This window comes from Amia ocellicauda, chromosome 2, assembly GCF_036373705.1.
Source record: "Amia ocellicauda isolate fAmiCal2 chromosome 2, fAmiCal2.hap1, whole genome shotgun sequence".
In the NCBI taxonomy this organism is placed as follows: Eukaryota; Metazoa; Chordata; class Actinopteri; order Amiiformes; family Amiidae; genus Amia; species Amia ocellicauda.
In genome coordinates this window covers 48,440,622-48,466,762 of record NC_089851.1, presented here as the reverse complement: position 1 = coordinate 48,466,762, position 26,141 = coordinate 48,440,622, and the positions used below count along the sequence as shown (strand labels likewise).

The window sequence follows — 26,141 nt, the reverse complement described above, 5'->3', positions numbered from 1 at the left end:
AATCAGCCCCTTCTATCCCCCTTTTCAGAATTGCTCAATACACTCTGTCCTGTAAATCAGTTATTGATAATGTTCTACACTAGAGATTGGAAATGCACACACAGCAGCAAGCACAGAGCACAGGGACCAATTAACAGATCTTATGCAAACTATTTTGTTGTTGCTTTCACTTCCAGTGAGGAAGATAAATGAATCGATTGATGAACAATGGAAAGAAATTGATTTCAAACTATATAAAATATTTTAATAGTACATGGGGCCTGTATGCATAATGTGTATGATATTGGGACTTGAAGAGATCTGCAGCCACATCTTTGTAAATTAATCCCCCCTCCATTAAATACCTTCAAGTCATACTTTTCATGACCTTTAAAGTGTAGCAGCTTGCCAGCCTAATTTGAAACAAATGTTTTGGACAGGCTGCGAACATCTTACTTTCAAAACGACAGGCCAGAGGGATTTGATTTAGCAGTCTTAGCGATCAAGCACACATTGTGCCTTGGTACCAGGGGAACTGTTTACGATAGGAACCCTGCATTAAGCCAGACATTTCAGGCTCATTTTAGGGAGGAATGGCTAAGAAGCCAATGGTACCACTGTGTTGGATACATTTGAAAAACAGTTACTGTGTACATTTGTGAAGAGTTCCGATTCCTCCTCTAAATGCCTTAGCCTTTTGGCCTCATTTTAAACATTTTAAGTTGACAGTGAAATTCTGTAATGAAACAACCTACAGATATTCTTAACATATATGGCCTACAAAAGAATATGTCATGTTAAATGTAAAATTAGGATATACTGTGCATTCCCTTTTCCACATTATGTAATGCACGTATTTTAGAAGGACATATAAATACCAATTTAATCCAATCTGCATGGTTCTAGCATATCAAGTGTGTAGGAATAAATATTATACTTAACACAGGAGCTACAATAAAAGGTGAGACTTATGATTTTCCCATAATCAATTGATAATCTCATAATGTGTATTATTAATATAATTAGCAGTAATAGTAATTCTAGTAATCATATTTAGGTTTTTACTAAGACCCGAAATGAGTGTTTTATAAAAAATTGGTAGAAAAACAACAACCAAAAATAATTTGAAGAATAGTGTTACTTAAGTTACTTTCTACCAATCATTCATTCCATTTAATATTGAAAAAACAAACAAACACAAAAGGTAATAATATTTGGAATCTTCACTGTTTATATAGGTGTTTTAAATGGACATGTCTTTTATTTTATGTTTCCAGTTTAAATTCAATCATTTTCCCAAGTGTAAAACACACATCTTTCCTTTTTTGGGTGCTGCCTCATGTGCTCTGCTAGGAACAGCCCGAAGGAATGACCCTTGTGAAGGAAGAAGGCGACAAAGATGAAAGCAAGCATGAGCCCGAGGTGGTATATGAGACCAACTGCCACTGGGAAGGCTGCTCTCGAGAGTTTGACACACAGGAGCAGTTAGTACATGTGAGTAATTGAGACATTGAGAAAAACTATGTGACCTTTTTTTATGAAAGGGCAGGCACTTTGACACCCAGGGAACTCAAGTTTCTTCCCTTTGAGAAGTTTATTAGAAGAGCTTTGTGTGGTTACAGGTAAAAAAAAAATAATAAAAAAAAAAGATTGAATAACCCAAAAAAACGACATACATTTTATTCAGATTACATTCGGTCATGATGGGTGCTTTGCCTGTTCTTTATCACAACACTGGATTTTCAGTGGAAGTTAAGAGATCTGTCCAAAGCTGTTGAAAGGGATTGGTTGTGGAGATACAAGTTACTTTGTTTTAGGTTTACTCTCAGAGGTTTTGTTTTTGTGGTCCTTTTTTTAGTAATATTTATTTTACAGTATTTATTTTTGGGGGGGAGCCCAATTTAAGTATATACAGTAAAAACAAGATAACCACTGACAAATGAAAGACACATACACAAATAGAAATATACAAGTAATCACCTGTATATTGCACCTTGTATCAGCAGTAAATGAGTGTAGTATATATATACAGGGGTGAAGGTTTCATATCAGAATTGGGGGACACATGCATTTCATGTCCTCTGCGGCCCAGGGGGTGGGGGGTTGGTTGGGGGAGCAGAGTTGTCGGGGGGAGAGGGGGGAAGACTTTATTGAGGGAGGAACAATTTAATGTTCTCTCAACATCCGTGTCCCTCACATCCCCATACCCCCCAAACCTACACGTATGCATGTATATACACACATGCACTGAGATGTCAGTATTTTCTCTTGATGCATATAACTGTTTTTTTGCAGCGTTAATAAGTTATACTGCTGTGTTCAAAATTATTAAGGTAGTGGTTTAATGTCTTGATTATTGTATAAATTAATTTGGATCTGAATATAATATGCCAATGATTTTTTAACTTTGTCTCCAGTTTTCCTTGCAAAGCTCACTTGGAGTGTTTCCTTGCAGCTGGATCCAGTCATACAGTTTCAGAAGAATGGTGTAGCTATTAAGGCCAGCACTTCGGCTACTTCTATTTAGAAATCATTTTATGAACTTTGTTCAGATTGTTCTCATGCTAAAGTATGATGATTCTTACAAGTAACCTACTACTCCTATGTTTTATTTTTGTCAGCAGTAACAGTAGAAGTAATATGCATTACAATTTCCCAACTAATTTATTTATATAGTTGATGGAAGAGGGAGAATACTTGGGCCTTTGCATGTACTCTATATTACCACAAGAAATTGGATAATGGTCATCTTCTATATAGAGAACAGTGGACAATAGTGTACCAGCTGCATTGATTAAATGTTACGGTGAGGGCCCACATATCTACTGAGAGCATAATTCAGCATGTAACAATGCTGGAAGTGTGGCATCAAGGAGAAAAACATTGAGTGCTGTTTATGGTCTATCAGAGACCTGACCCTAACCCCACAAAGCACCTCTGGTATGAATTCTTTAACTGCAATCAGAAGGGGACTACAGAGACCAACTCATCTTACTGCAAACTGAGTTGCAAAAACGAATGGTCAGTATTGTAGCAGTAAAATGCCAACTTACAATACATTGTGAATGTCTCTCTTTTGGTTATATAATCTGTATGCATACACACATACACATATATGTAATTATACATATATATTTACTGAGTGTACAAATCATTCGGAACATGTGTTCTTTCCATGAAAAACACTGACGAGGTGAATCCAGGTGAAAGCTATGATCCCTTATTGATGTAACCTGTTAAATCCACTTCAGTGTAGATGAAGGGGAGGAGACAAGTTGATTGATTTTTAAGCCTTGACACAATTGAGACATGGATTGTGTATGAGTGCCATTCAGAGGGTAAATGGGCAAGACAAAAGATTTAAGTGCCTTTGAACGGGGTATGGGAGTAGGTGTCAGGCGCACCAGTTTGAATGTATCAAGAACTGCAACACTGATGGGTTTTTCACACGCAACAGTTTTCTGTGTGTATCAAGCAGGCCAGTGGTAAAAAAGGGCTAATTGATGAAAGAGGCCAAAGGATGCTTGACACAAATGGGGTATGGTTGGTGACGACCTATCAGTTCCACTTCTTTCAGTAAAACACAAGAATCAGTGTTTGCAGTGTGCTATGGAACAAAACTGGAGGATTGCCTGTTCTGATGAATCCCGGTTCCTGCTATCCATCTGCTAATGGATGTTTTCAGCAGGATTATGCCCATGAAGATAGGATTGTCCAGGACAGGTTTCACGAACATGACAGTGAATTCAGCCTATTGCAGTGACCTGACCAGTCATCGTTTTAAATCCAGTTAAGCTGTGTGGGATGTGATGGGAGCTATTAAAGATCCACTACCAGCTAACTTGAGACAATTGTAGGAAGAACTGGAGTCAACATGGGCCACCATCCATGTGGAATGCTTTTAATACCTTATACAGTTCATGCCCCTGATGCATTGAGGCTGTTCTGAGGGCAAAAGGGGGTGTAACTCAATATTATGAAGGTGTTCCTGTTGTTTTGTACATATATATCCTCATCCTAATCAGCCTATATCGTTTCACTGCTCGATGAAAAAAATCCTACAAAGTTTATGACACCAAAGGAAGCGTAAGCGGTGCTGCTCCCAGAGGACAAGAAGATGAGATGAAGAGATGAAGATGAGAAGAAGATGAGGAGTGGCCTGAAGTGTCAGATATGGAGTCGGAGGAAGAAACATTCCTTCCAATGCTCGGAGGGGAGGACTGGAACCTGTCTGTCTATCCAGGCACAGAGTTACAGGAGGACCCAGAAGAGGCACCGCCAGGACCGGAGAGCCTTATGCATTTACCGTGGGGGGCACTTCAATAAAGCAGGAAGGGGCTGACTTCCTTACTTCCTTGTGTGGAGAGGCAGAGAGGAGTGTGCAAGGGTGTAAGTTTTTTAAACAATGGTGAAGAACTTTGTCTTTGAACTTTAACTTCATTACAGATCACAGACTTGGACTGGTTGCTGTGTTGTCTTGTGTTTGTGTTTATATTAATTTATAGTTTTTATGTAGGGTAGGGATCTGTGTTATACTTGTAGTTTAGGCTCAACAAAGTGCTAGGATTTTGTCTTTTTTGGTTTGAAGCACTGTACAATAAATGCACTTGTTTCCCCACATCCCTGCCACTGTGTTCCTTAAACCTGCCTGAGAGCCCCAGCAGCAACCCTAACACTGTCACTATATATATATATATATATATATATATATATATACACAGTTAGGTCCATAAAAAACAGTAACACAATTGTCATCATTTTACGCCACCACAGTGGATTTGAAAGGAAACAACCAGTCAATGACTACCTGAAGTCTGGAACCCATGGACATCACCAGATGCTGGGTTTCTTCCCTGGTAATGCTCTGCCAGGCCTGTACTGCAGCTGTCTTAAGTTCCTGCTTGTTCATGGGGTGTTTTGCCTTAGAAATCAAAACAATCTGTGTCAAAGTCAACAATCAAGAGAAGTCTTCACCAGAGTAAATACAGAGGGTTTACCACAAGAGGTAAACAGGAAACAGGAAGACCAGATTAGAGTTTGCCAAAAAACATCTAAAGAACCCTGTACAGTTCTGGAACAACATCCTATGGACAGATGAGACATAGATCAACTTGTACCAGAATAATGGGAAGAGAAGAGTATGGAGAAGGGAAGGAACTGCTCATGATCCAAAGCATACCACCTCATCTGTGAAGCATGTTATGACATGGGCATGTATGGCTGCCAAGGGAATTTGTTCCCTTGTATTCATTAATGATGTGACTGCTGACAAAAGCAGCAGGATGAATTCTGAAGTGTTTTGGGCTATATTATCTGCTCAGATTCAGCCAAATGCTTAAAAACTCATTGGACAGTACTTCACAGTACAGATGGACAATGACCCAAAGCATACTGCGAAAGCAACCCTAGTAAAGAAGTGGAATGTTCTGCAATGGCCAAGTTAATCACCTGACCTGAATCCAACTGAGCATGCATTTCACTTGCTGAAGGTAAAATGCCCCAAGAACAAGCAGGAACTAAAGACAGCTGCAGTACAGGCCTGGTAGTGCATCACCAGGGAAGAAACCCAGCATCTGGTGATGTCTATGAGTTCCAGACTTTAGGCAGTCATTGACTGCAAAGGATTTGCAACAAGTATTGAAACTCACAATTTAAGTCATGATTATGTTAGTTTGTCCAATTAATTAATTAATTTTGAGCCCCTAAAATTGGGGGGACCACATATCAAAATTAGTGTAATTCCTACACTGTTCGCTCAATGGATGTAACTACCTTCAAATTAAAGATGAAAGTTCACACTTAAAGCACATCTTGATTTTTCCTTTCAAATCCATTGTGGTGGTGTACAGAGCCAAAATGATGACAATTGTGTCACTGTCCAAATATAAATGGACCTAACTATATATATATATATATATATATATATATATATATATATATATATAAAATTAAGAGACCACTCCAAGTTCAGAAATCAATGTTAAGTGGTCTCTTAATTTTTCTCCAGAGCTATATATATATATATATATATATATATATATATACCTACATACAAACTTGGTCTAGCACAAATAACCTGAAAGCTAGAGATGGTAGTAATACATACACCTTTCATCCAGGCATCCCTTTTTTAATGGTGCATATCACAAGCTCCCCCTCTTCCAACCCATACATTTAATAGAAAGATTCACTGCTCTTCATGGTTGTCTATCTAGTGTGTGACAGTACCAGCTGCTAGCTAAAGTAACCCCTATCTATAATTGATATCCTTGCCTTGGAATAGGTTGCTGACTGCATTTGAAGGGTTTTGCTGAAAGGTTTAAAAATCTTGACAACTTCTGCCCTTGTTCTGGTTCACTCATTGAGCCTCTCCACAGTCAGAATTCCACTGTAGTTAGTTTGAACTTCAGAGCAAAGAGCCTCCATGTGTATTACATTAGGAAAGACTTAAACATTGGCAGATGAATTAGATCCCTTTCACTTCCAGGTATAGCTTTTTTATATAAAGAAAAGTTGATAGAAGAGTGCATTGAAAACAAAATGTTCCTCAATTTCTTTTAATGAAATACCAGCCTTTTTTATGCTTATACTGATATCATTGTCATGCTCATTTTTTGTTTGCCTCAAGAGTACTTTTCTTTTAAGTTGACACAGATGATTTAAAGCAAGCCTTATCTTTATAGTCCACAGAAATTCGATAAATACTATTTTGGAACCATGGTAGTTCTCTACAAAGACATTTGATGTTGAAAATTTCCATATATTAAAAGTTTTAACAAACAGTTCCTCTAATTTAAAAAAACAGCAAACATTTGCTATGTGGTTCAGACGAAGGCCTTCTATAATTCTATTCCCTTACTCAACTGCTTTCTGTCATTTTTAAATTGATGTTAATAATTTTATGAATGAAAAAAAAAAAAACTGTTTGGTGGAAGTATACATTCAAATAAATAATTGTCAAAAAAAAAGAATTATCACTAATACTATCAATATAATATCTAATATAAATTACAGGATCTTTAAATTAATCCAGTGCTGTAGTTTTCCTGTCAGAATTAAAATGTGATTTATACTTAATAATAGGAATGCTTTTTTAGCATTAATTTAAAAATAATGAGCCCCCAAACAACCCACCCCACCCCCCCCAAACAAAATTTGCAATACCTTTTTCAAGGCAAGTCTCTTTGAACGTGATATAATTTTTATCATCTACTTGAACAGTTTTGGTTTAGGCGATAAGATAAAAATCATATCAGCTGGATTTAACTTTCTTATCTTTAGTCTCCAGTTAGGAAAGCAAACCGGGTGCTAATGTGCTTTTTTTATTGTCCTTTTTTCTACTTTGACTTTTTATTTATTGTTCTTTAAAGGAATCGGAAACTATTGAAAGAGGGGTTTGGTTTCATGTTAGAAAGAAAAAGGGGACACAGTGATGTAAGGCCTACTACAGCAGCCATAGGTAGATATCAGGTCTCTGTGCCATTCCTGTACATTGCTTCCGCTGCTGCTGTGATGCACCAGTTCTTGGAGGAAGATAAAGTAGTCAGCCGAAATTAAACAAAGCTCTTGCTGTATTCCTCCCTTGTGTTCAGTGGAGATAAACTTCAGCGGAGTCTGAGAGCTGCCCCATTTTTTGCTTCTGGCAGGGGGCTTTAATTGGTAAAATGCAGATTTTTTTTGATCAGGAAAAGGATTATGCCTGTTATCTGTCTGGAGTATCTTATTTCAAGATGAAAAGGCTTTGCTGAATTACACATGCCAATTCCACCACCACCCCAACCCCCCCTTTCTTGCCTTCTCCTCCATCCCCTCAACTCCCTTTTTTCTTTTTCTTTTTTCCTACAAAGAATTTCAGCGATTGACATCACAAAAGAACATATGATTTATTAGGCTGTAATTGATAAAGCTAAATGATGGTTCATGTCTTTCAGATTTGTGTAAATTGCCTTGTAAGCAGTGCCTTTTCTGAGATTGTGTTTTAGGTATGGAAATGTTTTCAAATTAAGTTTTGTACCAAAAACATTTTTTTAAATTGTTGGTGCTTGCAAATATGTGTTTGATGTGTGAGTGTAGTGTAACACTTGACTATAGTAGTCTGAGGCCTTCAATTCTATTCCCTTTCTTAAACTGCTTGTGATTTTAACATTCTTATTTAACATTTAATTGTATTAATGTAAAAACAAATACTTATTTTGAGGAAGTGTACATTCAGATAAATAATTGTCAAAATAATTAAATATGGGTAATATATTTAATAAATATAAGTAAACTTTTGTTACAAAACAAAATACAAGCAAAAAACAACAAATCAACTAAATTATTTTTTTGGTGCATGCAAGTATGTGTGTGATGTGTGAGTGTATATCCCTAGTAACACGTGACTGTATGTGTCTGTTTCTGTGTGTGGAAATAAGCCTTCTCCAGCCATCATGTAATGTAAGAAAAGCTGCTAAATCCATCTTGGTGGCGTTTTTACAGTTGTTGGCAGATAAGCTAGCAGAGTGAAGATTAATAACCATCCCCAATGCTATCAGTACCTGTTTGTCGATTCTTAGGGAAAAGGCCTGTCTGCTCAGCATGGAAATTATTGATTAAATAAAAATTGCAATTAGATCATGGTGTGATCCATAATGGCAAACAATAGTGGACATTCCCTGTTATGATCTGTGGTCGTGCATCACACACTTCTTCCACAGTAATTTGTATTAGCTGACATTGCTGGCTATTAGGCAGATACCTTCTAACCACACAAAAAACCTTGCAAGAGACTGAGAGGATGATTAGGGATTCTTTAAAAAAAATATAGACTTCTCATACTGAAAGGAACTTTGGACACTATTTAAGGAAATACCTGTAAGTAACTGGAATAAAAATAAAAGTGGTACTTTGAGCATGTCTTGAAGTCTTTAGGCAACACTACATAATTGTCTATACAATTTTCATTTTATAATTTGATATTCTGTTTTAAAACTATTTTTTGTTTGCCCGATTTCCTGACAGTACTTCCATAGATGAAGTGTGTAATATTGGGAGGTCCTAGGTTATTGAAATGCAGCACTATAAAGATCAGTGAGGTGTGTACCTAGTTAAAATTATTAAATACAACTGAAATAAAATTAAGTTAAGAGAAAACAAATATCTAGTAAAGTTGTGAATTCTTAGGCTTTTACATCTGATGTCACAAAGCATTGAGTAATATCTCAATATATTCCTACATTGTTCTTAAATTATAATAGATAAAACGAACATTTCTGCGATTTATTATTTCATGATACTGTCATTTTTTCTATGGAGGTTTCTGATGATTACAAAATGTCTTTCTAAGTTAAATATATGTTTAGAAGTGAAGAGGTGATACTCTCTTTATGCTAGCAGAAAATATCCTGTTGAATGTGTGAACTTTGTTTAAAAGGCTAAAAATGAAAATTAAATTGACTAGTTCTACATACATAGCTAATTTTGGCTATACTTAATCAGAGTTTAAGAAACTTCAAATTAAACAAAATAAATATTTTACTACAATAACTTTTCAAAATCCTGGTACAGAGTGTTGCAGATTAGTATGTGTATTTTTGTGCATTTATGAAAAACTATGCAGATTTCCCATGAACCAAGTGCATTTTGGAAATGTTATATGTATTTTCTTTAATTAAGTTTTAAATCATAATACATCTAAATGATAACCTACAATCAAAACTACATTGTAAGGGTTTTTCAAATAATGTAATTTATTTATATTGACTTTTCCATTAATTAAGTGCAATCAACTTTCTTTTAAAGTACACTTTAACTACTTAACTACCCTGTTTGGAACAGAGTAATACTAAGCTCTCTTTCTATAGCCTAAGGCCAGCACACCATTTTTAAGTTGGTAAAGGTAGATTTAATTGTGCCTGTTCAAGGCATAATTGTGAAAAATGGCACAAGGTAGCTCCCCACTGATGCCAGCCAAATTCAAACTGCCCACCACATCAGCTGTTTATCTGTAAAGAAAAGCTTGAAAATTATTTTGCTTAAACCTCTTCAAATATAAACCATTAAGTTACATTAGATTTTGAAAGCTTTGCTTATCTGCTTATGAATTAAAACTTTCTGCACTTTGTTTTGAATGCTAATCAGTAGGGATATTATTTGAATTAGTTTGTAGTATAAAGTTGAATCCTAGATGAGATTTCCACTTTCTCCCCAGTGTCCTCAGGGCAGATCCCTCTCGCTCTGGTCAGGAATGCAATAATGCAGGTCCCCTCTCTTCAGGATATTATGTCTGTCTCTGTTTGTTTAAATTGCCTCAGAAAAGCACTACTGAAAGAAGTACAGTATTTTCTTTGTAAAAGGCCAGATGTTGAGTTATCCCTAAAGGATTCAGTGTCTGTGTTTTTTTTTTTTTTTTCAGCCAGTGCAAACCATTAACCCCTTGTCGTTCACCCATTGAGCTTGGTAAAAAAATAAGTAAATTAATTAATTAATAAAATATAAAGCCAAACAGTCTTTCAGGGTCTCAGGGAACACATTGTTTTTGAACTCTTGGCATTGGCTTAAGTTTTTTTTTTTCCATTCTCTCTCTCTCTCTCTCTCTCTCTCTCTCTCTCTCTCTCTCTCTCTGTTACTCCACTTAAATCTCCTGATTTGAAATTGCTGTAGTTGCATATCTATCACCAGTTGTCATGCAGGGGCAAAAGCAAAATGTGATGAGAAGTGACAAGGTTTTATTTGAAATCCTGTTAAATTTGGACACAGAAACCACATAAAACAATTCTGACTTTAGTTCTACAAATCTGCTGCAAATGAAAATAGTGTTTTATATTTTCCTTTGTTCTGTGAAATATTATTTTACACCAGTTTCATCTCAGTCTCATTCTGACTTTTACAATTATTCTTGTTATAATTTGTTAATTACATTTTTTTAAATATGTATTTGAATTTGGGATGAGAATACAGGCCTTTTGATATTTACATACTCAGATGCTGACTCTTTGGTGTGTGTTTGTGGCACATTTGTGGTCTAATTAAGAGAATATTATCATGTATAACTTCCAAAAATTATGATTTAAGATCACTTTAATATGTCTAATGCATCATAAAAATCCTTTCATTTAGCATATAACTGAGGTTACTGTTAATGTCAGTGACAACAGTCCCTCTTATGGCAGTTATGTGATATTACTCCCTGAAGCAGGTTAACTTCACTGGAGCTGCTATCAAAGTAAGGGTTTCAAAGCTTTAATTAATTCACTAAAGCATGTGATTACTTTATATGTAATTATTTGAAATGTCATATGTACAAACAATCATTGCTGAATAGTCAAAAATGGTGGGAAAATCAGAACACAAGGACACAACACAAAAATCTACTGCAGTGAGATCATTTCTACAATTTTTTTAAGTGTTCTCAGGCAAATTGTTTGCTAACAGTCCCAGCTATATACAGTGCATCCGGAAAGTATTCATAGCGCTTCACTTTTTCCACATTTTGTTATGTTACAGCCTTATTCCAAAATGGATTAAATTAATTATTTTCCTCAAAATTCTACAAACAATACCCCATAATGACAATGTGACAGAAGTTTGTTTGAAATTTTTGCACATTTATTAAAAATAAAAAACAAAAAAAGCACATGTACATAAGTATTCACAGCCTTTGCTCAATACTTTGTTGAAGCACCTTTGGCACCAATTACAGCTTCAAGTCTTTTTGAGTATGATGCTACAAGCTTTGCACACCTATTTTTGGGCAGTTTCTCCCATTCTTCTTTGCAGGACCTCTCAAGCTCCATCAGGTTGGATGGGGAGCGTCGGTGCACAGCCATTTTCAGATCTCTCCAGAGATGTTCAATCGGGTTCAAGTCTGGGCTCTGGCTGGGCCACTCAAGGAGTTGTCCTGTAGCCACTCCTTTGTTATCTTGGCTGTGTGCTTAGGGTCGTTGTCCTGTTGGAAGATGAACCTTCGCCCCAGTCTGAAGTCCAGAGCGCTCTGGAGCAGATTTTCATCAAGGATGTCTCTGTACATTGCTGCATTAATCTTTCCCTCGATCCTGACTAGTCTCCCAGTTCCTGCCGCTGAAAAACATCCCCACAGCATGATGCTGCCACCACCATGCTTCACTGTAGGGATGGTATTGGCCAGGTGATGAGTGGTGCCTGGTATCCTCCAGACATGACGCTTGCCATTCAGGCCAAAGAGTTCAATCTTTGTTTCTCATGGTCTGAGAGTCCTTCAGGTGCCTTTTGGCAAACTCCAGGCAGGCTGTCATGTGCCTTTTACTGAGGAGTAGCGTCCGTCTGGCCACTCTACCATACAGGCCTGATTGGTGGAGTGCTGCAGAGATTGTTGTTCTTCTGGAAGGTTCTCCTCTCTCCACATAGACACGCTGGAGCTCTGTCAGAGTGACCATCGGGTTCTTGGTCACCTCCCTGACTAAGGCCCTTCTCCCCCGATCGCTCAGTTTGGCCGGGGGCGGCCAGCTCTAGGAAGAGTCCTGGTGGTTCCAAACTTCTTCCATTTACGGATGATGGAGGCCACTGTGCTCATTGGGACCTTCAATGCTGCAGACATTTTTCTGTACCCTTCCCCAGATCTGTGCCTCGATACACTCCTGTCTACAGACAATTCCTTGGACTTCATAGCTTGGTTTGTTCTCTGACATGCACTGTTAACTGTGGGACCTTATATAGACAGGTGTGTGCCTTTCCAAATCATGTCCAATCAACTGAATTTACCACAGGTGGACTCCAATCAAGTTGTAGAAACATCTCAAGGATGATCAGTGGAAACACGATGCACCTGAGCTCAATTTTGGGTGTCATGGCAAAGGCTGTGAATACTTATGTACATGTGCTTTTTTTGTTTTTTATTTTTAATACATTTGCAAAGATTTCAAACAAATTAGTTTCACGTTGTCATTATGGGGTATTGTTTGTAGAATTTGAGGAAAATAATGAATTTAATCAATTTTGGAATAAGGCTGTAACATAACAAAATGTGGAAAAAGTGAAGCGCTGTGAATACTTTCCGAATGCACTGTAGATTAGGTAAAATCTATCACAGCAAAATGTGTTAAACAAAACTGCCCCTGCATCTTCTGAAACACCATTCTGAGATTTAGCATTGTGCACACTACTTGCAGATTGAAATACTTTTTATAAGTTTGCAGTTCTTGTTAAAATGCTTTGAAATACACATTGGAGCTTTAAAGTTTTAGGGTACCAAAACAAACATTCTAACTTTGCAAAATGGAAAAAATAAAATGGCTTGTCCACTGTTCCATTCCATTTCACTTAATTCCGTGTTGTAAAATATAAGTTATTGAAAGTATTTGTTTAATCTCCTTGCATGTTTGACCTTTTGAATACTGAAGAAAATTAAGACGAAAAGTTACAGAACAGATACATTTTGAAGAAATATTGTGTGCAATAAAATTGCATTATATTTATTACCATTGAAATGTATTGACTATGTCTGATCTTAAATCAGTTAGTATATACAAACCCTCCAGTGATTACCATTCAGAATTCTATTGTACATTTGTGCATAATATAATTCAAACATTTGGAAATTATGCACACTGTTCTTCCCCCTATTTTTCTACCCAATGCTTACACTGTTTTTCAATGTTTGAGCTGTATGAGTATATGAATTGCTAATTCTGTCTGTGGCAGCCATTATGTCAATGCAATATATAGTCAAAATCCCACCTTTAACTAAATTGGAAGAAAACTCTATAATGTTGCAAAACATGCCAAGACAATTGATCGTGTGCTAATACAAAGAAACTTGTCACATGTAAACAACACAAGCAGAGAGAACAACTGATCTTTTGAGGGTTGCAGTATTACTGCAGCCCATACTAATATTCTGTGGTGGACTCAAGCAACACAGCTTTTGGTTTGCTAATTAAAAAAACATTTAAATCTGAAAGCAGGGCATATTTTTGTTTTAATAAAGAGCTAATTTCCATTTAATGTCTTCTTTATGTCTTATAGCATATTAACAATGACCACATCCATGGAGAGAAGAAGGAGTTTGTGTGTCGTTGGCTCGACTGTTCTCGGGAACAGAAGCCTTTTAAAGCACAGTACATGCTGGTCGTTCACATGAGGAGACACACAGGGGAAAAGCCACACAAATGCACGGTAGGTTCTCCTAGGATTACCTCATTTACAGTGAGGGAAAATAGTATTTGATCCCCTGCTGATTTTGTACGTTTGCCCACTGACAAATAAATGATCAGTCTATAATTTTAATGGTAGGTGTATTTTAACAGTGAGAGACAGAATAACTACAAAAAAATCCAGAAAAACGCATTTCACAAAAGTTATACATTGATTTGCATGTTAATGAGGGAAATAAGTACCCGGCAACAATAAGAAAAAAAGAACCACGTTGCAACTATCACCACACACTCCGTGTTTATATGCAAATTTAACAAATCTAAATGTTTTTTCCACAACAAAGCAATTTATTGACGATTAAAAACATTTACAGATATTGTATAGATATGATAAAGAATACATTAATAAATTAATACTGCATTTATTTTGTAGTAATCAACATTCTAGATAAGACTTGATTACTTACATCTGGATGACTTTGGTTCAGTTGGGTTGTACAGGAGGGAAAGAACAAGCACAAATGAGAATCACAGTACAAGTTATGGAAGAAGGCAATAGTTGTTTAAAGTATTAGGTTTCTTGAAATATCACAGTAAAATGTGTTAAACAAAACTGCCCCTGCATCTTCTAAAACACCATTCTGAGATTTAGCATTGTGCACACTACTTGCAGATTGAAATATGTTTTATAAGTTTGCAGTTCTTGTTAAAATGCTTTGAAATAAACATTGCAGCTTTAAAGTTGTAGGGTACCAAAACGAACGTTCTAACTTTGCAAAATGGAAAAAATAAAATGGCTTGTCCATTCCATTTTATTTTTGTTAGAAAGTGTTGTTGTGGACAATGGTAAAAAATCATTATATTTAATAATGAAGACATTTCCAAAATCACATTTTATCTTAGGTGCATTCATTTATTTTTCCTTTTGGAAGATTTAATGTATAGGTTTTGTTAAAGTACCACAGTAATGAAGACACACTCCTTCCGAACACTTTTTTGTTGGTTTTTCAGTTTGAAGGCTGCGCAAAGGCCTATTCTAGGCTGGAAAACTTAAAGACCCACTTGCGATCACACACGGGAGAAAAGCCGTATGTGTGTGAACACGAGGGCTGCAACAAGGCCTTCTCCAATGCCTCAGATCGTGCCAAGCACCAGAACAGGACACACTCCAATGAGGTGAGTACAGCAACTGTTCTGATAAAGCCAGGTAGAGCAGACATCATATCCTCTGTGCTGAGCTACTTCTCCTGATTAGGTTAATTAAAGGACAAAGAAAATTGGGGAAGTATCTTTGATTTTAGAAAAAGGGAGAAAAAACTAAACTTAAACTTAAATCCTCATGCAACTTCTCACCAAATGTCAAGTAATGTTTATTTGTTTGCTTGAGTCTCAGCTCTGCCTGAAGCCGAGCTGGATTTTGGCACGTGTAATCATGTCTCTGATTTTTTTCTTGACAGAAACCTTACATCTGTAAGATCCCTGGGTGTACAAAACGCTACACTGACCCCAGTTCTCTGCGTAAGCATGTCAAAACGGTGCACGGTCCTGAAGCACATGTTACAAAAAAGCAGCGGGGCGACACCCACCCCAGACCTCCTCCTCCCAAGGACCCCAGCAGCAACACCCAGTCTCGGTCCCCTGGACAACATCCTCAAGGGGGATTTACTGACCAAAGGGACTACAACCATGCTACCTCAAAGCAGGAAGAATGTCTGCAGGTTAAAGTTATCAAGACAGAGAAACCTATGGTATGTAGATCCTTCCGGTTCATATATATATATATATAATTGGGCCTTTCAACAATATCAAAACTGTTGACATATTGTCAAAGTAGGCTAGATACTTTGCTAAAATACAGAGTCTAAATCCTCTAAAATGTACACTGAATATTATTGAGGAGTTGATTCAGATTTTACTAGCTACCACTTGTAGCTATTATAAGATTTAGGGTTGTAATTTAAGGTACATTATGACCTTTCCAAGCCTTTTTTAGTACAAATTTGTATAATTTACTACTCATTTCAAGATAGCTATTAGTTTATACAGTATTTGATTGAAAGTCCTATTATACAGGTATTGCAGATGAAACATGAAATACAAAATTAAATATAATATATATAACAAATAAGAAGAAAATAAATATAAAATTGCCATATAAGTGAAATATTATGATTTTATATGTATCCATCTGTAGGGTGGCTGTTGGCGGTGGTAGGTAAATTAGGTTATATCTTTTTTATTTTTGCATTCCTAGCTTTCAAATGTCGTATTTAATACATAGTGGAGTCATGATCAATCAAACTAGTAATAGGATGGTCAGGTCGTTCAAAGCTTCTGATTTACATATCTGGTTACATCCAATAACTTTAATATGTATGGGCCATCATAAACAAGTTAATAAAACACCTTTAAATAACTAACAATAACCCCTAAGTGAGATCCTTGACACTTCTCCTTTGCCAGTTTTTATAGAAGGGATAAGCAGTGTGATGAGAATCAAAGTGAGCAAACGTTTTAAAGATAACATACGATGGAATACAACACACCACACTGTGCACACTGTAACAGTGAATGTCTGTACAGAACTGAAGTGGCTGGTAGCACTGAAATGAAGTGCGAGCCAGGCCACATCAGGTTGTGTTACAGCCAGCGGACTCTTTACATATGGTTCGGAATATCACACTGTAAAGATTTGCCATTGGTTTCTATGAGGCAGTAAGAAACTTTGACATTTCGAAAGTAAGTGTGATTGAAACTTCATGACTGCACTGTATTTAGGAAACGTGGAGAAGGCATAATTATGTTTCAATTTGGCAGTACCAGTGTTTGGTAAATCAATTTCAAAATGTAAACAGAATTAGTGATATGTGATTTAGTAGGCTATTCTTTTATTATTATTATTTAAATAGTCTTTCTTTCAAAATAAAAACATATTTCCCTGCATTAATGCATTCTGGATGAACTTTCAAAGGTTTAGAATTACCAATAATTTCATGGCCTAAAAGCCTAAAATCTTAAAGCCATATTACATATATACATTATTATTAACTAGACACATCTGATTATACAAATGTACAGCATTGTAACCACCATTCAATATCCAGAGTTTGGCATGTATACAATATAAGAGCTTACCAGTGTCAAAAAAAACTATTTTATGGAAAAAAAAGTAAAAAGAGTCTTATTTCCATCCCTTCTTATTTTCCTAAAACAGTAAGAGCTCCAAAAGATAAAGCCAGGCTCTGAGGTAATGATTTATGATTGAAAAGTTGAATTGCACCCCCTCAAAAAAATGTGAACCACACTACTTAGGTCTAAATTTTGTTTCCCAGAAGCCATGATGTTTGTTTCTACTTTAGAATAGTTTACAGCTCAATTGGTTATAACCAGAAATGTTCTGGTTCTTCAGATTCTAGAGTCATAGTGCAGTGTAATTATATTATAATAATAAGTGGCAGTGACATCAGAACCAGATTTATGTTGCTGAATTTGAGCACAAACAAACAAACAAACAAATAGAGACAGGAATACATGTCTGTAGGGACAAATTATTATTATTATAATTAATTCAATATTGAATTTCGAATGTGGAATGGATATTAAGGTCAGAAGTTTTTAAATGTGGAAGTGTTTGTACGTATTTCTCCTGGTTAACAAAATGCTACTTGGATATTGAACCGTGGCTTTGGAGGTTATTGACATAAAAATGTATTGTTGTTTTAAGCTGTATTTTATTTGAAATAATTTATAGTGATATTACATTTGTTAGTTATTTTCTTTTTAACTTATTCCTGTAATAACTGAATGTTTTCTTGCCCAATGCTATTGCATATCTTGCTCTAACTTCCTAAGGACAGTGGGTAATAAGGTGAGAAGTCTTTCAGTCAATTATTTCCTGACATGATACCCTTAATGTAAAAGTCCATTGCACTGCATTGTTTATCATGTTCACTCATATTTATGGGGTTGTTGCATTTTGCACAAAGTTGTATTTCACTTCCTCCAGCCCCAAGAGGTTGATATATCGCCTCATTAAACCACCTGTTGAGCAATCATTAACAATCATCCCCTTGTGTTACTTTAATCAACTTAAAGTGTCATTCTATTACTAGAAACGTATACGCATTAGTACCTTGAATAAAAAAACAGCATATATGACTTACAGTACAATTATTGTAAGTCATATATGCTGTTTTTTTATTCAAGGTACTAATGCGTATATCATGGTTATGTTAGTAATACGTTGTATTCAGTATTATTCAGAAAATGTGTAAGTAAATTATTTATTACCAGCAATACATAAATTAGAATATACACTATACAATGAATTTAAGATGTCTGGCATATGCTCATAATTTAAAGAAAAATAATACTTTTAAATGTATGTTATGGAGCATATATGATTTTATGAAAGGAAAGTTCTAGTGCATTATATTTTGTAATTACATTTAAACATCAGTGTTTACTATATTACATTTGTCCTGTGAAAACTTCACCAAATGAAGAAACATTTTTTTTGGCATCCACGGAATAGACTACTATATTTTATCCTTTAATGTTACATATGCCAAATTATTATATTTGGATTTTAACCCGAATATAATTCAAAGACATCCAACCAGTGTTTTCTTATGGAAATGGAAATAAAAAATAAGCATTAGACTTAGATTAGCATTAGAATAGAATCTAATGGGAAGGCTTCCAGATACAAATTACACACTACTTGTTGGAGGAATACCCTTTCTGCCATTCACATTTTTTTGTATCGATGTGGGCTGTATCTGTTTTTACAGAACAAAGCACTACTCTCCCCCAGATTATTTGTTTCCAAAGTTGTAGTTATTATTATTATTATTATTATTATTATTATTATTATTATTATTATTATTAACACGGTATATGTGTGGCTTAAAAATAGCAGTCATGCTCTGTAACCATTTTTAGTTTATATGTGTTTCTATAAACAATTATTAGTAGAAATAGAATGTTATTAGTTATAAAATGTTAGCAAGGACCTTGTTAAGAATAATATATGTTATATTTATTATTTTATTTTAATCAACATCTGACACTATATTCTTTTTTTTTCTACTATTAAAATCACTGATGTAGAAACTTGTAGAAATCACCTAAAGAAAAGATTATCTTGGTTGTTTTTTTTTTTTGCAATACAAACATTCAATTTTATACTTTTGCCAAAGACAACACAGTTTATTGAATGTTCACAAATAACAAATATTCATCCTAATTGTGTTTTCTTTTTGTAATGTATTAATGTTTATTTATTTGAACACTTGAACTAAATTAATCACGGACATAAGGAGGCTTGTATAGCAATACTTTTGGTCATATAGTGCACGTTTTCTCCATTCTTCATGATGCTTGTTCTTGTTGTCCTGTTAAAAGCAACAGATGTGTTTATTATTGTTTGTGCTCTAATTTACTAGTTTTGCTAGAGAGGGAGAACATTTTGCAAAACACTGGATGTTTCTTAACCAGATATTATTGGTGCATTGTTATTATTTCCAGAAGCTGGATGTTTGTGCTAATAGTTCTTAGTCACTATCTTCTTGTAAAATGCAGCTTCATTTTGCAAATATATATCATTGTATTCAAGTGGTGATGTCAGTGTATGTGTATGGTCTGTTTGTCATAGTGTTCTTGCCATTCCTCATTGCCACCACAAACTAAATAGTCTTCATAGCTGAAATTACAACATTATATGAAAATAGATATTTTGCTCAGTGGTCCACAACTCCAGTCTGATGATGTATGGCAGTCTGCACTGTTCAAAGTAACTATACTGAATTTCAATATTTATATTAGTAAATACATTGACTCAATTAAGAATTAAAATGTAACTGTGAAGGGTCAACTAATTACAATTAGGACATGGCTAACTATATGAGAACTGTATTCATATCTGAAAAGCTAACATTTATTGTAAAGGAATATGTAGCATAGAACATTAAAATAATGTGAAGAAAATGTATAAAGATAGATAGGAGCAGAAGTGGACTTATAACTGAGACCTGTGCAAAATTACACCACCTTCTAAGAAAGGATTACTGTTGTAACATGTTGTGACAGGCATACTTTATTTTGTACTGTAAATAAGTAAAGGAAAGGACTGTTTGATCTATTGTGCTATTTATCATTATTTATTATCTATAATATTGTATCCCAAATAAACACAAAAAAGTATTTGTTTTTGATCATGGATTAAAGTGTTAAAACGCATTAAACATCACATGTTGCTATAAATGTTTAACTAATGCCATGTCACTTTTTATTATTCACATTCCTGAATAGTTGCAATTAAAATATAAAGGTATAACTGCATTTGTGCAGAGAATGCACCCCCCACCCCCTGTCTGTCTCATGTCTCCCAAAACGGCTAGAAATACACCAGTTCAGTTGTGCCACAGTTTGGAGAAAGGCATTGAACTGTAAGTGACTTCAGACAGACATCTGCCTATAGGGCAAACTCTGTGCACGAATGCTATCTTTAAAGTGTTTGCGTTGGACTTACAAGTTTAAGAACTTGTCAAGATATGAACAATGATAAGAAGAATTACAGGCATGGTTACTTAAGTAGTTGAAGTAACAGCAGTGATGTATGACTTAATTTTTTCTTCACTCTGCTACTCTTTGACCTATAATTCTTTCACAGAAAAAAAAATACCTCATGACATTGTGGATCGATAAAATATAAAAGAAAAACATTAAAAATTGTCACTGTAGCAATTACTGTCTGCAGTTACTTATGGGTACTGTGTCATTTTCAGGCGTCTCAGCCAAGCCCTGGCGGTCAGTCTTCATGCAGCAGTGAACAGTCCCCCCTCAGCACCAATTCCAGCAGTGGAATCGAGCTTACTCTGAACAGTGGAGGCAGCATGGGAGACCTCAGCACTATTGAGGAGGCCCCCATCATGGACTCTACAGTGTCCACGGCAACCACCATGCTTGGTCTGCAGGCTCGAAGGAATGTGGCAGGGATGAGATGGATGGAGCATGTAAAAATGGAAAGGCTGAAGCAAGTCAATGGAGTCCTCCCAAGACTAAACCCCACTCCACCTCCAAAAGGGCCAACTTTGCCTCCCATTGTAGGAAATGGTATGTTTCTATTATAATGATTATTACAATACAATTATACTATTACAATACAATGATCTCTGCACTTTAAAGAATCAAGTGTGATATATGCACACACTGTATATATACTCTGAAACATGCACAGCCAAGGTTTCTGTTTCTTTTTGAGATTCCACAGTACATAAAGCAGGGTTATAGCATCATAGAGAGGACTTATGCATGCTCTCATTGATAATATTACAGGCTCACAGAAGCCCAGTATATGAGTTGCTGTTGAGATACATTCTGAGGAAACCTGAAACCTGAATATAACCAAGATTCAAAGCCTTGCTGTCTCAACCTGTGTTCCAAAGGAGTTTTTTAAGGGCTCTTAATGTTTTGTTTTTTCTATGAATAAATAAACATATATACAACACTTATTGTAAAGCTTTTAAGTATATTCAGTAGTGCATTTTATTTCAGATATGTACGGTGTGTGTGTATATATATATATATATATATATATTTTTTTTTTTCTTCAGAAATTAGTTTTCGTATTAACTTTTCTAATTGTCTCTGATTGCAGGCTCACAACAAGGCAAAAGTAGCTCTGGAGGTGGGTCCATGACAATTCTGCCCCATAGGAATGAGCTCTCTAGCACTGATATCACAGTACTGAACCTGCTGAATGATCGGAGGGACAGTACTACCAGCACCATCAGCTCGGCATATCTGAGTAGCAGGCGCTCGTCAGGAATCTCTCCCTGCTTTTCAAGCCGCAGGTCCAGCCAGGCCTCACAGTCTGAAGGACGTCACCACAACCTCAGCGTCACTGACTCCTACGATCCTATCTCCACTGATGCCTCCAGACGCTCCAGTGAAGCAAGCCAGTGTGGTGGAGGCAGTGGTGGGGGCTTGCTCAATCTAACCCCAGCCCAGCACTACCGGCTAAAGGCCAAATACGCAGCTGCCACAGGAGGGCCACCCCCCACACCACTTCCCAACATGGAAAGAATGAGTCTGAAGACCAGGATGGCAATGATGGGTGACTGCAGGGAACCTGGGTTTTTGCCTTTTCCTCCAATGGCAGTGCCACGGAGATGTAGTGATGGTGGAAGTAACGGATTCAGTCGGAGGGGTCTTTTCCCTAATGAAGCATCAGGTAACACTGAACGAAGAGCCAGTGACCCCATTAGGACAGCACCAGATCCATTTAACTTGCCAAAAGTTCAGCGGTTTCACAGCCTCAACAACATGAACCCTCTTCCTACACCACACTTTCCTGAGAGGAGAAACCTGAGCCTCCAGAACTACACCCGCTCTGATGGTAACCTGCGGCGGCCAGTGTACTCGCCATGTCCTCCCAGCATCAGTGAGAATATCGTTATGGAGGCCATGGCGATGGAGGAGGGCATTCTAAGTGATGAAGTAATTCTACCTGATGATGTGGTGCAGTACCTCAAATCTCAGAACCAGGCTCTTTATAATAATATGAATGGCATGCCACAACATGCCAGGTCTCAAGATATTGAACCAGGAAATCCTGAGGAGTATGATCTATTACAAGGACCACCACTGAGCCAGCAATATAACAGTCCTGAGCAGACTTCCAGCAAAGAAGGCTTACCGATTCAGTGGAATGAGGTCAGCTCAGGAAGTGCTGAGAAGTCACCACAGAAGCAGAAGCATGGAAAATGGCATTCAGCGGAGCAGTCCAACCGGACCTTTGGACTATTCAACAACATGGTGGTACAGCAGCAGCAGCCGCCCTCAAGCATGATGAGAGACCACCAGGACAAATGTTCCTATCAACCAAATGGCTTCCTGCAAAACAATGAGATGAACATGTACAGTGACTTGGGTAGTGATAGAAATATTGTCCTAACTCTTGGTGGGCAGATTAACAAAGGGCAGCGGCAATGTAGACCAAACTTTGGAAGGATGGAGGCTCCTTACAACATTGGTTCACAGGATGCAGAAAACAGAAGAAATGGCATTCTACCAGTAAATGATAACCAGCATGACTTTCCACAAATCTATTTGACAGCAGTACAACAGGCAGCTCATGGGCTACAACAACCAGGACTTCCTAATGGGTCCAGTTTGATGCATAACCATTCTGTTTGCCAGCAAATGAATGAAGGATCCAATGCTGGAAACACTGGGGCTGTGGGGCAAGATTGCCAATATGCTCAACAACGGGAGCTTTACATTAACTTACAAATACCTTTCAGCCAGCAAGTCAATGGAACCTTCAGTTCCAGCAGGCATCATTTGACAATACGGAATAACTTGGCAGAGCAGGTTGCAATGAGAAATGGAAATGCAACATTCCAGGTCTCTGGAGTCAAGCTGGAAATGCCAGACAAACTCCAACAGAATTCCTGCTCTGGAATGCAAAATTACCCTGTGCAGGGTTTTGACCAAAGCATGGGCTTTAACCCAGCCGACATGAAGCCTTCCTCATTCTCCGACCAGGAGAACAACTACATGCTGGAGGAGATGGGTACTTCAGTGGCGGCCACCAACCCCTCTGAGCTTTTGTCTCCAGGGACAAACCAGGTCACCAGTACAGTTGACAGCAACAGTCTAGATAACGTTCCACTGGATTTTGATGCCATCCTGGATGATGGAGACCAAGCCAGCTTAATTTCTGGTGTCTTGAGCCCAAGTATCTTTCAGAACCTCTCCAGAAATTCTTCCCGTCTCACCACACCTCGAGCTTCATTGACATTCCACAGCATGCCTGTCAGCCACACCAACATGGCTGTCGGGGACATGAGTTCTTTGCTGACCTCCCTTGCAGAAGAAAGCAAGTTTCTCGCCATCATGCAATAGACGTTCATGTTTGCCACATGGAACAAAAGGAAAAGGGACTTAAATAATCAACATTTATTTTGTAGCCATCTCATCCCTGAAAAGGGATACATTTATCCTATATTCCTTTTCTGGAATGAAGAGTTTTTTAAGCCCTTCTTTTGTATTCTTTTATAATACTGAATTAGGAAGAAATTGTCTTCCCTTCATGTCATTAAAACAGTATTCTGTGTATTGTCACCGTTTTGCTGTATAATGTTGTTATAAATGCATGTTGTAATAAGGTAAAATATAAACACTGTCTTTGTTGGTATGTAAACTGATTCATCTAGTGAAGTAACTTAGGTAAATTACATGAACACCTGCTTAAAAGTTGTCAGCAGGACAGGTTAAAACGGGTTTATACATTACATTAAACTGGACCCAAGATTATCTTTGTTAAGTTTTGACAATATTATGTTTGCCAAATGTGTATACTTCAGTGTTCAGTGGTTTAAGTCTTCCAAGTGGTTATTCTGAAGTAATGGTCAAATTAGGTCTGGACTATGTCTAAAAGTCTTAAAATTATTGAGGGATAATCTTAAGTAGCCCATTAAAGCATGTTTGAATTGTTCCGTTTACACTGTTTGCATAGGTACTTAAATGTATATAACTTTTTTTTTTGTTTGAATTGTGTTTTTACCTAACTGGTTTTTATCCCATTTTTGTTCCATGAATGAAAATGATTTGAAGTGCTAACATGTTTTATGGGTAAAATCTTTACATGTTTTGTGAGCACCTTGAATAATATACATTTCATGTGGGGGGAGAAAAGTCTGTATATATCGATCAAGCTTATCTTCAGGAATACATCAGCTTTAATTCTAATTCTGTTCGTTGGAATATCTTAATATACTAATTTTATGAATCTGTTAAACTACATTTCAGCAAGAGTTGGACCATTGGCATCCCCTGTTTGTTCTACCTTTCCTGGTATTTCCTGGTTGTTTAAGTAGTTCAGAAAATATGTTAAGCCTCATAAACTTATATTGTTTCAGTGTTTCATTACATATACTACAAACCATCATGTCTCTCTTATTTAAGAGGATACCTCCTGTATATCACTTGAAATGATACACATAAACTCTACTTGATCATTAAATATAGTGTGTGGATGAGAAGGTCAGAAATGATTTGTGGGGGTTAAGACAAGTATTCATCTAAAAATATGCAGCAATGAACATATGTGTCTGCTATGTTTCAGTTTGAGGTACTAGTTGTTAAACTTTATTTCATTTTGATTGTTTTTGTTGTTGTTTGCTTATTTTAATGAAAGACATTTTGGCAAGGACATGTTTTTATGTAAAAGATGTCTGTTATCCCCTGAAAAAGAGAAATGGGAACCTTAAGTGTTCATAAGGTATGTGCCTTATTTTTGTTCATGTTATGACTCGAGAAAAGGAACACTGCCAAAATGCCATTATTAAGTATTAATAGTATTCAAACTGTCTTGTAAAATGTGTAGCAGCTATTTTTTTACTGATTAATTGTCTGTCAATTTTAGAGAGATATTTTAGTGCATCTGGCAAGACTCGTAAAAATACATATTTTGTTTTAATTTTCCTTTAATCATTTTTTTTCTGTTTGTTAAAAACGTTTTTGCAAGTTTTCACATTTTTATATTTGTAAATACATTATTCTGTCTTTAGATTTAGTCCTGACATGAAGAGGCTCCACTAGCCTATATTTGATGGCTTTTATAGCAGGGATTCTGCGGCCCCTGGTCTTAGTTCAGACAAAAGGCTCTGTAGCAACAAGTGCAAAGGGCAATGTACATTTTGCTTACAGAACCACTTAGCTCTTTTATAACTGACAAAAATGTTTGTATGATTTTAATAAAAAAAAAAGATGAAAAATATATGTTTCTGAAGACTTATTTATGTTGCTGCTTGGTTGGGATTGACAACTTTGAATTATTTAAAAACAAGAATTGTCCTGGACTGGGGAAAATTAATCTAAATCATACAAAGTTTCTGATCCCCAAAATCATAATTCTTTGCTAAATTAACTGGCACATGATATAACACCTCTTTGCCCTCGTACCTGTTGTAAAATGCTGTAATTAGTTGCATTAAATACATTTAATCTCAGAAAACTGTTTGAAATGTACTATTTCATGGTAGG

The 26,141-nt window shown here is 36.4% G+C and overlaps 1 protein-coding gene across 1 annotated transcript in view; it reads left to right on the top strand.

Moving 5' to 3' along the window:
- Positions 1 to 25,865, top strand: part of gli3 (GLI family zinc finger 3) — a 218,064-nt gene extending 192,199 nt beyond the window's left edge. The window contains exons 10-15 of the mRNA XM_066687330.1: positions 1,333 to 1,473; positions 13,960 to 14,109; positions 15,099 to 15,263; positions 15,545 to 15,835; positions 20,876 to 21,203; positions 21,748 to 25,865. Of these exons, the coding sequence (XP_066543427.1) occupies positions 1,333 to 1,473; positions 13,960 to 14,109; positions 15,099 to 15,263; positions 15,545 to 15,835; positions 20,876 to 21,203; positions 21,748 to 23,999 (3,327 nt within the window). The 3' untranslated portion in view covers positions 24,000 to 25,865. The remainder of the gene's footprint in view (positions 1 to 1,332; positions 1,474 to 13,959; positions 14,110 to 15,098; positions 15,264 to 15,544; positions 15,836 to 20,875; positions 21,204 to 21,747) is intronic.
- The last annotated feature ends 276 nt before the right edge of the window (positions 25,866 to 26,141 follow it).